This window comes from Cucumis sativus, chromosome 3, assembly GCF_000004075.3.
Source record: "Cucumis sativus cultivar 9930 chromosome 3, Cucumber_9930_V3, whole genome shotgun sequence".
Classification (NCBI taxonomy): Eukaryota; Viridiplantae; Streptophyta; class Magnoliopsida; order Cucurbitales; family Cucurbitaceae; genus Cucumis; species Cucumis sativus.
In genome coordinates, this window is record NC_026657.2 from 38562501 (window position 1) to 38574238 (window position 11738).

General features: G+C 31.3%; 2 protein-coding genes across 5 annotated transcripts; both read left to right on the forward strand.

Annotated features, from left to right (window-relative positions):
* The first annotated feature begins 965 nt into the window (after nucleotides 1-965).
* LOC101209842 (gamma-glutamylcyclotransferase 2-1) lies at nucleotides 966-4084 on the forward strand. Its single transcript, XM_011654239.2, has 9 exons — nucleotides 966-1271; nucleotides 1778-1899; nucleotides 1995-2071; nucleotides 2182-2238; nucleotides 2761-2817; nucleotides 2990-3030; nucleotides 3197-3268; nucleotides 3449-3528; nucleotides 3630-4084. Exons 2-9 carry the CDS (start codon nucleotides 1791-1793, stop codon nucleotides 3809-3811), a joined length of 675 nt encoding a protein of 224 aa, XP_011652541.1. The 5' UTR covers nucleotides 966-1271; nucleotides 1778-1790; the 3' UTR covers nucleotides 3812-4084.
* A 1923-nt stretch (nucleotides 4085-6007) lies between these two features.
* On the forward strand, nucleotides 6008-10651 carry LOC101217181 (AIG2-like protein D). 4 transcript variants are annotated; one of them, XM_031882169.1, is made up of 6 exons: nucleotides 6011-6300; nucleotides 7100-7172; nucleotides 7283-7375; nucleotides 7884-7967; nucleotides 8490-8634; nucleotides 10391-10651. In XM_031882169.1, the coding sequence occupies exons 1-5, from the start codon at nucleotides 6149-6151 to the stop codon at nucleotides 8571-8573; spliced, it is 486 nt and encodes a 161-aa protein (XP_031738029.1). In that variant the 5' UTR covers nucleotides 6011-6148; the 3' UTR covers nucleotides 8574-8634; nucleotides 10391-10651. The 4 variants fall into 4 exon arrangements, with proteins under 4 accessions (XP_031738031.1, XP_031738029.1, XP_031738028.1 ...); XM_031882168.1 differs by having other exon boundaries at nucleotides 6013-6300; nucleotides 10127-10609; XM_031882170.1 differs by lacking the exon at nucleotides 6011-6300 and adding an exon at nucleotides 6374-6842 and having other exon boundaries at nucleotides 10127-10609.
* The last annotated feature ends 1087 nt before the right edge of the window (nucleotides 10652-11738 follow it).

The window sequence follows — 11738 nt, forward strand, 5'->3', positions numbered from 1 at the left end:
TTTATAAGTTATAGCAAAATTTTGGATTATATTACTGAAGTCTTTTATCACTATGACATATAATTACTATCCATTTTAGAATTTGTTATAGGTAATAAATATTTTATAAAACTTGTTATTTTTAAAAATGTTCCTATTTCATTTGTGTTTTTAGTTGTCATGCTTATGTTTAGAGAATTAAAATAAACTGAATTGTCATAAATTGTAAAATAGACCACTTATTTACAATAATTTTTTTTACACAAAATGTAAATAATATATATATATATATTTTATTTTAAAAAATCCTTAAAATAATTATAATTACTTAAGTTTGACTATTTTTTAAGGATAAAATTGTAATAGAATGACACTAGATCCAAACCAAATGCAAAATTTTAAAATTAATTATATAATATTTAAAGTTAAAAGATCAAACAAAAATATAAAATATGAATTAGGATAGTAATTGATATGCTTTAATGATAAAAGACTATCATTAATAAAATGTAAAATTTTACTATAATTTGTAAATATTTTAATAAGAAAGTATTTTTTTATATGAAAGTGGATTTACTTAGTCATAACTAACCTCCAACTTCATCCCATAATTATTTTAAAAATTACATTTTAATAATGTTTTCTTCAAAAAGAATTGATAAAATATTTATACTAAAAAATACAAAATTTATATTTCTGACCATTTTTTTTAAAAATAAACAGAGGCCAAATATGTAATACAACCAAATTAAAATGTAAGAAATAAAGAATCTTGACAGAATCCGTGATACACGTTACTAATTAAATAACAAGTCATACGCGGACGAAAACGGATAATATAATCTATACGTCGTCGTTCGTGCCTGTCGTACAGATTTCAGCTGTTGACGTGGCACACATGTGGTACCAACTCCCAACTCCCGTTTGCGAAGTCGTAGTTTCTTCGCTTTATCATCATCTTCGTGAGTACTATAAAAAATACACGACGTTCATTCATTTTCTTCCTCTCCAGAAAAAAAGAGAAAAAACTTACCATTTCTCTGGACGTGAGAGAAGAGATAGAGAAACCAAGAGGGAGGAAGAAACACAACTCAACCACTCTCAAATTTCGAAGCTAAAACCCTAAATTCCTTTTAGCTTGAATATTCCTCCCCATTTCTCTCTGCTCTTTGATTTTTCCTTCGTTTTCTCTTCCTTTGTGCTTCGCATTGTTCATTAGATCAGACGAAAAAGAAGAAAAAAGAAAAGAAAAGATCTCTCTCGCTTTCCGGGAAAGGTTTTCGGATCTTTGCGTAAGAATTTAAATCTCTTCATCTATATATACCACGTTCTTTTCTTTGAGAAATTATCTCGTCTATTTTTACCTCGTCGTTTGTTGTTTGATCGGGGACTTTCGGGTTTAATTTTTAGGTGTTACTTGATTCATTTGTGATGCAATGCGGGTTTGATTGTATCATCTTTAAGCAGATTTTAATTTTCTATTTTAAGTTTAGGAATTAAAAACGAATACGTTATTGGACTAATTACAGACCATTCATGGCGATTTCAGAAATATTGTCCTGTAATTTTTTTTACTTGTAATTACTCTTTTCTTCATTCTCGTTCACTAGCATTTCGATTTCTGATTCGGAGATACGTGAAATCATTTCGTCCTACCAGTGGAATATCTAAGCACGGGGATTTTTCTTTTTTTTTTTTGGGGGGGGGGGGGGGGGGGGGGAGGGGGTAACGAGAATGTTATATTGTTATTGCATCTCATTATCTCTGATCTTGATGGTTGTCTTTTTCCTTTTTCCAGGAGTTTTAGAATCATGGTGTTCTGGGTGTTTGGGTATGGCTCATTGGTGTGGAATCCAGGATTTGAATTTGATGAGAAAATTATAGGCTATATCAAGGATTATAAGCGTGTTTTCGACCTTGGTAAGTTTCGTATTTGCAGCAACAGAATGTCGTGGATGTAATTCTCTATAGTCAATAGTTTTTCATAAGTTTTTTTTTTTCCTTTTTTGGATCAGCATGCATTGATCACAGAGGTACTCCAGAAAATCCTGCTAGGACTCTTACTTTGGAACAGGAAGAAGGAGCTATTTGTGTAAGATTAACTACTGATCTACATAAGTTCAATATTGAGTTTGCTAGTTTTAATTTCTCTATTACTTCTCTCTTCTTGCTGCTCATTTTTTTTCTGAAACTTTTTGTCAGTGGGGAGCAGCTTACTGTGTGCGGGGGACTCCTGAAAGGGAAAGAGCTGCAATGGAGGTAATTTAATGTCTTTTTGAATTTATTTATTTTAAATTTATATGTACATGTTATATTTGTGTCGTGCAAGAGTCGTATCTATGAACTTCACACTTGGTTGTTAATTAACATAGTAAGAAGGACTTGTTTGGAATTGATTTTGAAATTGTTAGATTACTTTCGTTGCATAATCACTTTCAAACATATCTTTAATTATTTGGAATAACTTCGGTTGTATAGAAATCATGTTTAAAAGTATAAAACGAAAATTTAAGTTGATTTTGAGTGACAAAAGACATGTCTGGTAGTGAATTTGAATACGACAGAAGTGCAGTTATAAACAAAATCACTGTGAAACACGTCATAACATTAGCTACTTTTCTCTATTCCCCCTGATGCGATTTTCTTCATTGTCATTCTTTCCTTTTTCCTTGTTTTTTTTAGTCTTACATTAGGAATTTTGCGACCGGAATTTTCCTGGGTACTTATTCCCAAATTGTTAGGAAGTTATGATAATTTTTTCTCTGTTTTTCTCATTCGCAGTATCTGGAGCATAGAGAATGTGAATATGATCAAAAGACACTTGTTAACTTTTACAAGGTGAGATTGTGAATCGGTCTACTTTTAGTGCTATACTCAGTCGATGTTGACAATATTGCCAATTTGAAGTAGATTCTATATTTTAATTCTATGCATAACATTCTCCATCTTTTATTCTAACTGATCTTTCAAGTTCGACACATTCATTGTTCTACTGCTTCTCTTTATCCAGGAAGAGAACTCTATTGAACCTGCGCTTACAGGAGTAATTGTGTAAGTGTCAGTATTTGGTTTACTTGCATGTATATTTTGCAGTGTGCCTTGTGCCTTTTCATTTATCTAGTGCAATTTGAGTAAAAATATATCAAAGTGATATAAAGTTTTAACTTCTATATGCACTTCGTTTAGACTTTGCCACTGATTTATTTCCTATATGCAGTTTCACGTCCACTCCGGACAAAGAAGTGAACAAATACTACTTGGGCCCTGCTCCATTAGAGGATATGGCTAGGTATTTTAAGAGTTTGTTTGGAATGTTTTTAAGTTCTTTATTAGATGTTTTTTTTAAGTACAGCAAAAGAAAGAAAAAAAGTGGTAGTTTTGTGCACTTCAAAAGTTATTTCATTTCATCCTAAACATTCTTTTTGGTGCAAGCCTTAGTTCCTGATTATTCTTCATTCCCATTTAACAGACAAATTGCAACTGCTGTTGGGCCTTGTGGAAACAATAGAGATTACATTTTCATGTTAGAAAAGGCATTATTTAACATAGGTGAGCTCCCCATCCCCCAAATAGTGCCAAGTTCTTTGTAGCAACATGTCTTTGGTTTTGCAACTTTTGTGTACATAAACATTTGTTGTCTATGGCCATAGGTCACGAGGAGGAAATGGTGATCGAGCTTGCTAATGAGGTAAGAAAAGTCCTCGACCTCCTCGAGAATGGAATCTCAAGGGAGAACAAACTGCTCGGAGCAGCGCCCCACATAGTACTCAAGTCACACATAGCATCCTTAGAACTGCAACTGCTTCCGGAAGCCATAGCCACAGACTCCTAACTGCAAAATATCACAAACAAAGCAACCAGAGGCTTTCAGTGATGGTTAATAACGGTTACTACCACGCTTAGATCCATTAGTTTTTGACCTTACGTCTAGGAGTTGTCTTTGCAAATCGATGCCGTGTTTTTGTCATATACGACAGTAATAGTACTGTCCGTTAAACGATCTTGAACTTTGGACATGATAAACTTGTTCTATTGTTTATTTGAATGAACCAAACGTGGTTAGGAGAAAGAAGGAATATTGTCAATTATTAAAGTATGTTTCATAGATTACGCATCAAATGGCTCCCTTGAGATTGGGAGTGATACTTGAAGTATTGATTTTAGAAAAATAGATTTATATATAATTGATTTTGTAAGAAAGGTTCCAAACTTTTAAAAATCATTTTCAAAATATTTGAATTAATATGTTTGGTTCCAAAATTGATTTTAAAATTACCTAATTATATTTTATATTTGAAAATGATTTAACCTAATAATAAAAATATATTTTTTAATAATTTATTTTTACATTTGCTTTTGAAATAAATATTAAAAAGTTGGCCATGGAGAGTTGTGGAAAAATTATCGTTGGAAATTGTGGTTGGTGGTGACCCACTAAAAAATGGTGATTAAAGGTTGACAGCGCGGTCACTAAAGTTGGTAAATGATGGTCATCGAAACACGATCATCGATACTCACGCAAAAATGGTTGTCGAAAATATGGTCACCTAATAAATATCTAATTTTATCAATTTGTTTTTAATAAATATCTAATTTATTGGAAGTTGTTTGACGTTTGTTGTTGTAATGCAATCATCGAAAACTAATCGGTGATGACGTTGGAAAAGTTGATTTGAGGTTGGCGGCAATAGTTGCATGAGGTTATTCGATAGTTGTCATAAAAAAATAGTTGTTGAAAATTGGTCAACGATGATTATGTAAATCAGTCATTAAAGGTTTGGCGGGTAACAACTATGAAAAAAATGGTCGTTGATAGTTGTTGAAAAATAGTTGGCATAGACGTCATCATTGCTTGATGCTCAAACATAAAGAGAACTATGATCAAAATTTTACAAGGAAAGTCGAAATGTTATGAGCTTTATTATGATAGCTTGGTAATATTTCCTCTGTATAACAACTTGAAAGTCTTTTATAGACCCTGAACTTCAAACATAAATTGAAATGAGAAAATTAACTGATAATATCGATTCAGATATAACAATACCTCTTAATAAGATTTTGAAAAAAGAAACAAGATCAAATCAAATCAGATATGGAAAGATTAAAATAACCTAAAAAGGACAAAAATATTCTTACAAAATTAAAGAGGGGTGGAAAATATACCAACATTATTCTTTCCATCACATGGTTAAACCATTATATCATATAATGGCTAAATATTAGATATTACAATATATTATTTAAAAAGAAAACTTAGAAATGTGGTCGAACGTGGAAAATGAAGCAATCTCATCCATTCTTTGATAAAGTGAGTTTATTTAAACAATTGTTGACGTCCTTTCGGGTATGTAATCAATTATGCATATCATATCATTAATGGTATTTCCTACTTCATATTGGATTATAAATAATATTTACGATAAAAAACTATAATATGGAAGGAGTTTAACCATTACTTACTCTAGAAATATGAACCTATGTTAAATTATTAAAATTATTTTTTATTGAGTAGAATTCTTCTTTCCGCACACTCTACATGGATCTTATTTTCTTTTTGAAACACATATGGATTCAGAGCTCACATAGGCTATGAGTCGAGAAATGGATAATCCAAATCGTATTCTGGACATTCTAATTCTTCATCTTCCTGTTTGGAAAATGATACTGATTTTGATGAAGAAGGTACATTGTTTTCTATCGCTAACAATCTTCGAAATTATGCACTAGTGAAAGTTTTGATTTATCATTTAAGAAGTCGGTGTTCTTTCTCTAATCAATGTCTAGGAGATAACTGTTCTCTACGAACTATTTTTTCGTATGTTTGATGATGACACGTTGAAAACCATATTTGTCACACATTTTGATATTCTTTATTATTAATATTTTGTATTAGAAATAGGATGTTATATTTGAAAGTTCAACAAAATGAATTTGAGAGTAGATATAAAATTGGGGATATGATCTTTGTAGACATTTTTGACAAAAAAGAAGCAATAAATGGATATATATATATATGTAGATAGTTATGACTTGTGAGTAGGCTAACATGAATAACATACTAAACTTGAAATGAATAAGAATGAGGAGAGATAAAATCAGTAGATATATATAAAGATAGATAGTGGGTTCAGTTAGTTTCTTGTAGAACTATAAGCAATTTGAGTGGGAAATGGATTCAGCATCATTGGCTGCTCTCGCATCTCTTCACTCCCAGCAGAATCTTCACACAGTCTTCGTCTACGGCTCTCTAATGGCTGATGAAGTTCTTCGTATCCTCTTGAAGCGTACTCCTCAATCTTCTGATGCCGTCCTCAATGGCTAGTAAGTATTTTCATCTCCTACTTTTAACCTTTTTATTTCTCATATCCATTCTTAGCTTCTTCTATTTTGTTGAACTCGAAGTAAAATTCTCATCGATCATTACCTAATTCCTGTTCGTTATATTATGATTCTGATTTACTCTATTGATCTTTTGATTTACTTGGATTTGTGCTGTTTCTCTGCTTAATTTGTATTTAGATAAGTAAGTGGATGTTGATTTTCTATTTTGTATTGTTGCCGAACTGTCATGCTTGTTTTGGATTATCTAGGTTTTGTTGCTTAGTTTAACATTAGCGTTATGCGAGAAAGGATAATGATGAGAAATACTCTTCTACTCTCGGCTCTTTGGTTTGCAAATCGTGCTATTATTTTCTTCTTTTTCAATCAATTCGAGGCTTAAGTCGCATTGATGATCCTAATTTGTGCTGATTTTCTGAAGGAGAATTTCACTCGGTCTAATTAATCTTACTCGGATTCATGCTGTTTCCTTGTTTAATTTGTCTCTGTAGAAGTTTGTGGACGTTGATCTTCTATCAACTATTGTAAGCAAGCTAGAACTTATGTTGTTTCTCTGTTTAGATATTCTCTTTAGAAGTTTACAGATGATTATCTCCAAATAAGTATTGCAAACTGTTATTGTATCGGATCTATTTGGTTGTTCTAATTTTTAAGGTTTTGATACTTAGTTTAATAGATTAACATTTTGACAAGGATGGATTAAAAGCATTCTTCTAGGCCTTGCTTGTATTCCCAAGTTCATGATATGATTAAACTCTGTAATTTGCATGAGAATTTGCAGTCAAAGACTAAGCATTAAAAAAAGAGTTTATCCAGCGATCATACCTGTTGATAGCAAGAAAGTATCTGGCAAGGTTTGTAATACTGTGCTCGTTGAATTTAGCCACGGGCGACTAGTAATGAACCTGAATTTTTTTTCCATGTCGTTTTATATTTTCACGTTCAACTATCCCTTACTCTGCAGATTCTTTCAGGCATCAAAGACTTCGAAATGGATATTTTAGACGCATTTGAGGCTGTTGAATACAAGAGGATTGCAGTTGAGGTCTCCTTAAAGGTTAAGTATTTGCTTATCTTGGTGCTCAATTGTGTTTCATTGTCAAGTATTTTGTACCTTCACAATCGAGTAGACTACTAAAAAATACTAATTTCTGTCATCCGTTTTTTCAAATTGTTATTCATACGTATTAGTAGCAACAAATTACTCGGAAGTTAATGAAAAACTTGATAAACATTGGCGATATTGTGACTGTTTATCAATTAGGCCCCGTGGTTTTTAAAAATAAGCTTATGATTCTTACTTCCATCCACAAGCTTCTATCTTTTGTTATGTACATTCTAATAGTGTGTTTAACATGTTTTAGTTTTTAGAATTTGACTGGAATTCAAGCGTCTTAGTCACGAATATGCAAAACCATAATTTCAAAATTAGGTGGAAACAGGTAGAAATTTAAAAAGCAAGATCGTTATAAAATAGGAACTTAATTATATATGATAGTGTATGTTGTTTCTTCTTCCTTCTGGTTTCAGAATTGTTTTGTTGGGCGGTTGATGATTTTTTGCAGGACAGTTTGGAGAAGCTATTAGCTTATGCTTATGTTTGGGACAACGAAAAGGATCCAAACTTGTATGGAGATTGGGATTTTGAGGTAAAAACACTATCCTTTCTTGCTCCATTTATGCATCTTGTTATTATTTGTGCATCATACATACGGAGAAGAAACTTTTTGTTTGTGAATCTTGTATACGGAGTTCAATTAATCAAGTTTCAATTGTTTCTTTTTCTCCTTTCACGTTCCTGTTTCCCTGCCTCTCATTCTCCTGGTGAGACTATGATAGATGCTTCAAATTTAGATTGATACTTACCTAATCACTTTCCCTATGCTTAGATCATGAATCCTTCGCATGGATCAAGATTTCTTAATTTGATTTTAATTTCCTTATGGTCGGTTACACAAATAAATGGATTTTATTTCACTCAGAAAACAAATGGAACGTCCAACTTGCTTCTGCAAAAATATTGTAGGAGGCGATATTTACAAAATATCGTAAACATTTGTGAAAGTATGCTATATTTTGTAAATATTTTGGTCCATTTTGCTATATTTGAAAATGCTCGGTATATATTTTGTGTATATATATGAACAATTTTATCTGCTGCTGATCTCAAGGAGTGGAAGCGAGATTATCTGGAAGCTTATGTCAAGAGGGTCGATAAATTTATGAAAGAATTTGAGCAGCAGACGACACCATAAAAATGTCTGGCCGCTGATGGAGAAGGATAGCGATGCTAAGAATCAGCTCTCCCGTCTCCAGGTAATGAATACTTCATTCATACATCTCCTCAATTTGTCATTTCTTTTGCTAAATATACTTTCAGCTAAAATTAAAGCTTCTGCTCTTCCAACTTCCATTAAAGTAACTAATTACCATCAACTTTATTTCGATACTAAAATTTTACAAATTTATAAATACAAAGATTAAATTATTTATGACAGTAAAGTTGTTACTTCATGAGACATCTTTAAATGGCCTGAGATTTTTACGTGCCCTGATTCGAAAAATCCTCAGCCTAATATGGTACATTTATATGCCAAATTTAAGAACAGATAAGTAGATGCCATATAATGATCGAGCAAAATGTTGAAACTACGAGGTTCAAACGAAATTTTGTTACATTGGAATATTAGTTCGGTTTATTAAAATTAAATTAAAAATATTTATTGGCATTCAACTCACTATGGTAGGAAGAATAGAAACTAATAGATTTAGTATAGCTCGAGCAAATTTATGCCCTTTATATAATATATATATTAAAAAATTGAAATAGTGTTAAATTTCAGCCTCCTCTAGAGCATAGACTAAGTGTCATAATCAAAATTAAACCGAGGCTTGTTTCTTGATAATTTTTGTTCCAACTTCCGTTTGCGTAAAAAGGCACTTGACTTCTAAGCTAGATTTAAGAAAAAACAACTTTAGAAAGAAAAAATTAATTTTTAAAGTTTACTTTATATTTTGAATTTAGAAGTAGAATTCTACAAAGTTCCAAGATCCAAGTTGATAGTCATTTGATTTTTTATTTTTGTTTCTGGAAGAATTGTTTTTTTTTTTTGCTTTATTTTCTTTTCAACCATTGATTTCTTAATCAAAATTCAAAAAATGAAAATTATATACAAATTGTGAAAAAATGCAATCATGATGTTCAATATTGAAGGTTGAATGACGTATCATGTCCGGGTTTAAGTGCTTTGGAATTTTTTTTTTTTTTGTAATTTGAAATGAGTTTAGAGGCATTTTTAAATATTGGAAAAAAAAGTTGAAACTATTTACAAAATCATACCAAATTTATCAAATAAAATATATATTCCATTTTTTTTACAAAATAGTTATTTTTTAAACTAAACACATTCCAAAAACATACTTAAATTCTTTCCATTTTTTTTTTAAAAATAAAAACACTTTCAAAAGTGCACACGAAAAAGGTATTTCTTTGAAACTCTAGTTTCAATAACCAGATCATCTCACAATTTCACACAATAAAAAAACTTGCAACAATTCTATATACACCCTCAATCCTAAGTATCGACATAATTTTCTCTTTTGACATTGAATTTCACGTATTCAACTCCCATATCATTTTTCCTTGTAATTCGATGGTTAATTAGAATGGAAGACTTACAACTTGCAAGTTTGATAATTTTCTTTGGCTTATCAATGGTACAATCATAAAATTTGTAGTTGAAAAGCCATATTTACCTATTGTTCACTGTTCAATGCATATATGATATATCCTTCATTTCTTGGACAGTTTTATTTTCTTCAATTCTGCATCGAGCATGCGCAAGACATCCTTGGCATATAAAAATGATACAAGCATTTTCACGAACATTTGATGTGCCTCTTGGACCATCGGCTTTCTCTACACATTTTCCTTCCAAATGCAAAGATATATTTATGAATCTATTGTATTTATTTTTCAGTCTATTTTCTGAATTTTTTTCTTCCTTGCTACTGTTATTGTGTTCCCCTAAATAGGATACTGACATCTTTCCTTTCGGTTCCCCATTAATAGAGATTCCTACCTCTGTATCAAGGCATCAACTATTTTTTCCATCATCTCTTTTGTTATTTTCTGTTATATTGTAAACTAACGAATGTATTTGCTGCCGGAAATACGCCAGAAGATAAGCAATGTAAGTAGGGCCTTATCTTTTGGTTCTTCTCTTTTGCTCTCCATCTCAAATTTTTCTATCATTTAATAAAGTCATGGCATGTAGCTTGTTTTGGATTAGCTTTTAATTTAAGGTGGTTGGTGCCTAGTTCTCAAATTTAACAATATAATACTGTAATTTATTGGAGTACTTATTTTGCTTTCATCATATGTGGCCATTCGCTCAATACAATCATCCATAGAGCTTTTTATATTAAGGCTTACAATTTCGATCCCAACTACTGGTGTCTAATCCCCAAACCAAACAGTACAATACTGCAATTTATTCACGTTTTCATTTAAACAAAGTGTTGAGTAAATGAAACGTTGTGTCATGAAAAATCTCTTGCTTTGAACTATATCTATGACTGCCAAAATAAAAGTCATTTCAACAATAAAGTCATAAACTCACCGTTGTTCGAGCAGAAAAAAATAATTAGCTAGGTGGATGGAGGGAAAAAAATTTGAAATCAATTGAAAAATTTGTGGGTAGGCTGCAGAGGAGAATCAACCTTCAAAGAACTGAAGTAATTCTCTATTTGAAGTAATTCTCTATTTCTTATTATTTATTAGAGAAAATGGTTTAGGTTGGTTACAATCACATCTGTTCTTAAAGTTTGTCAATAATTGCAATTGGTTCTCTCATGTCACAGCTCTTCCTCTTTCTTCTCCGTCCACTTTCTCTCACCATCTTCGTCTTCTCCTCCCTTGCTTTCCAGTATGCAGACGAAAGGAACTTTTTCTTTATCTAAGCCATTCATCTTCCTCTACAGCTTGGTTACTTTAGACTCCAAAACAGCAACAATTCTTTCTCTAAACTCGATTTTCCATTCCTTCAATTCTTCATTGGTGGGTACGAAATGGAGAGAAGCCAACGAAAAATACACCCGTAATTATAAACAATCTTAAGGTGTGATTACAACTAATCTCATAGTTTAGGAGTGGTTTTTACATTTCTTCCTATTTGTTGTAACAAACATTTTTTAAAAAACTTGATGGACAAAAATAAAGGCATAACGTTATGTATTTACAAAAATGATGTAGATCTTAGTCAATTAAAAACAAGAGAATTGACAAAATATTTTAAATTAGTAAATTATGGGAATGTAAATAGAAAATATTTTAAGAAAATTTAGATTTAAAAAATAAATGTAACAAAAAATTTCTTTAGAAATTGTGAAATTAGAAAGAAAAATTGTAAAAAATAGCA

What these genes read in the sequence shown, in the direction of transcription:
- LOC101209842 (XM_011654239.2), top strand. Translation starts at nt 1,791, where the DNA reads ATGGTGTTCTGGGTGTTTGGGTATGGCTCATTGGTGTGGAATCCAGGA. An exon ending in AGGAAGAAGGAGCTATTTGT is followed by an intron (nt 2,072 to 2,181) that starts GTAAGATTAACT and finishes ACTTTTTGTCAG; the next exon opens with TGGGGAGCAGCTTACTGTGT. An exon ending in CCATTAGAGGATATGGCTAG is followed by an intron (nt 3,269 to 3,448) that starts GTATTTTAAGAG and finishes CCCATTTAACAG; the next exon opens with ACAAATTGCAACTGCTGTTG.
- LOC101217181 (XM_031882169.1), top strand. Translation starts at nt 6,149, where the DNA reads ATGGATTCAGCATCATTGGCTGCTCTCGCATCTCTTCACTCCCAGCAG. An exon ending in GCAAGAAAGTATCTGGCAAG is followed by an intron (nt 7,173 to 7,282) that starts GTTTGTAATACT and finishes CTTACTCTGCAG; the next exon opens with ATTCTTTCAGGCATCAAAGA. An exon ending in ATGGAGATTGGGATTTTGAG is followed by an intron (nt 7,968 to 8,489) that starts GTAAAAACACTA and finishes GCTGATCTCAAG; the next exon opens with GAGTGGAAGCGAGATTATCT.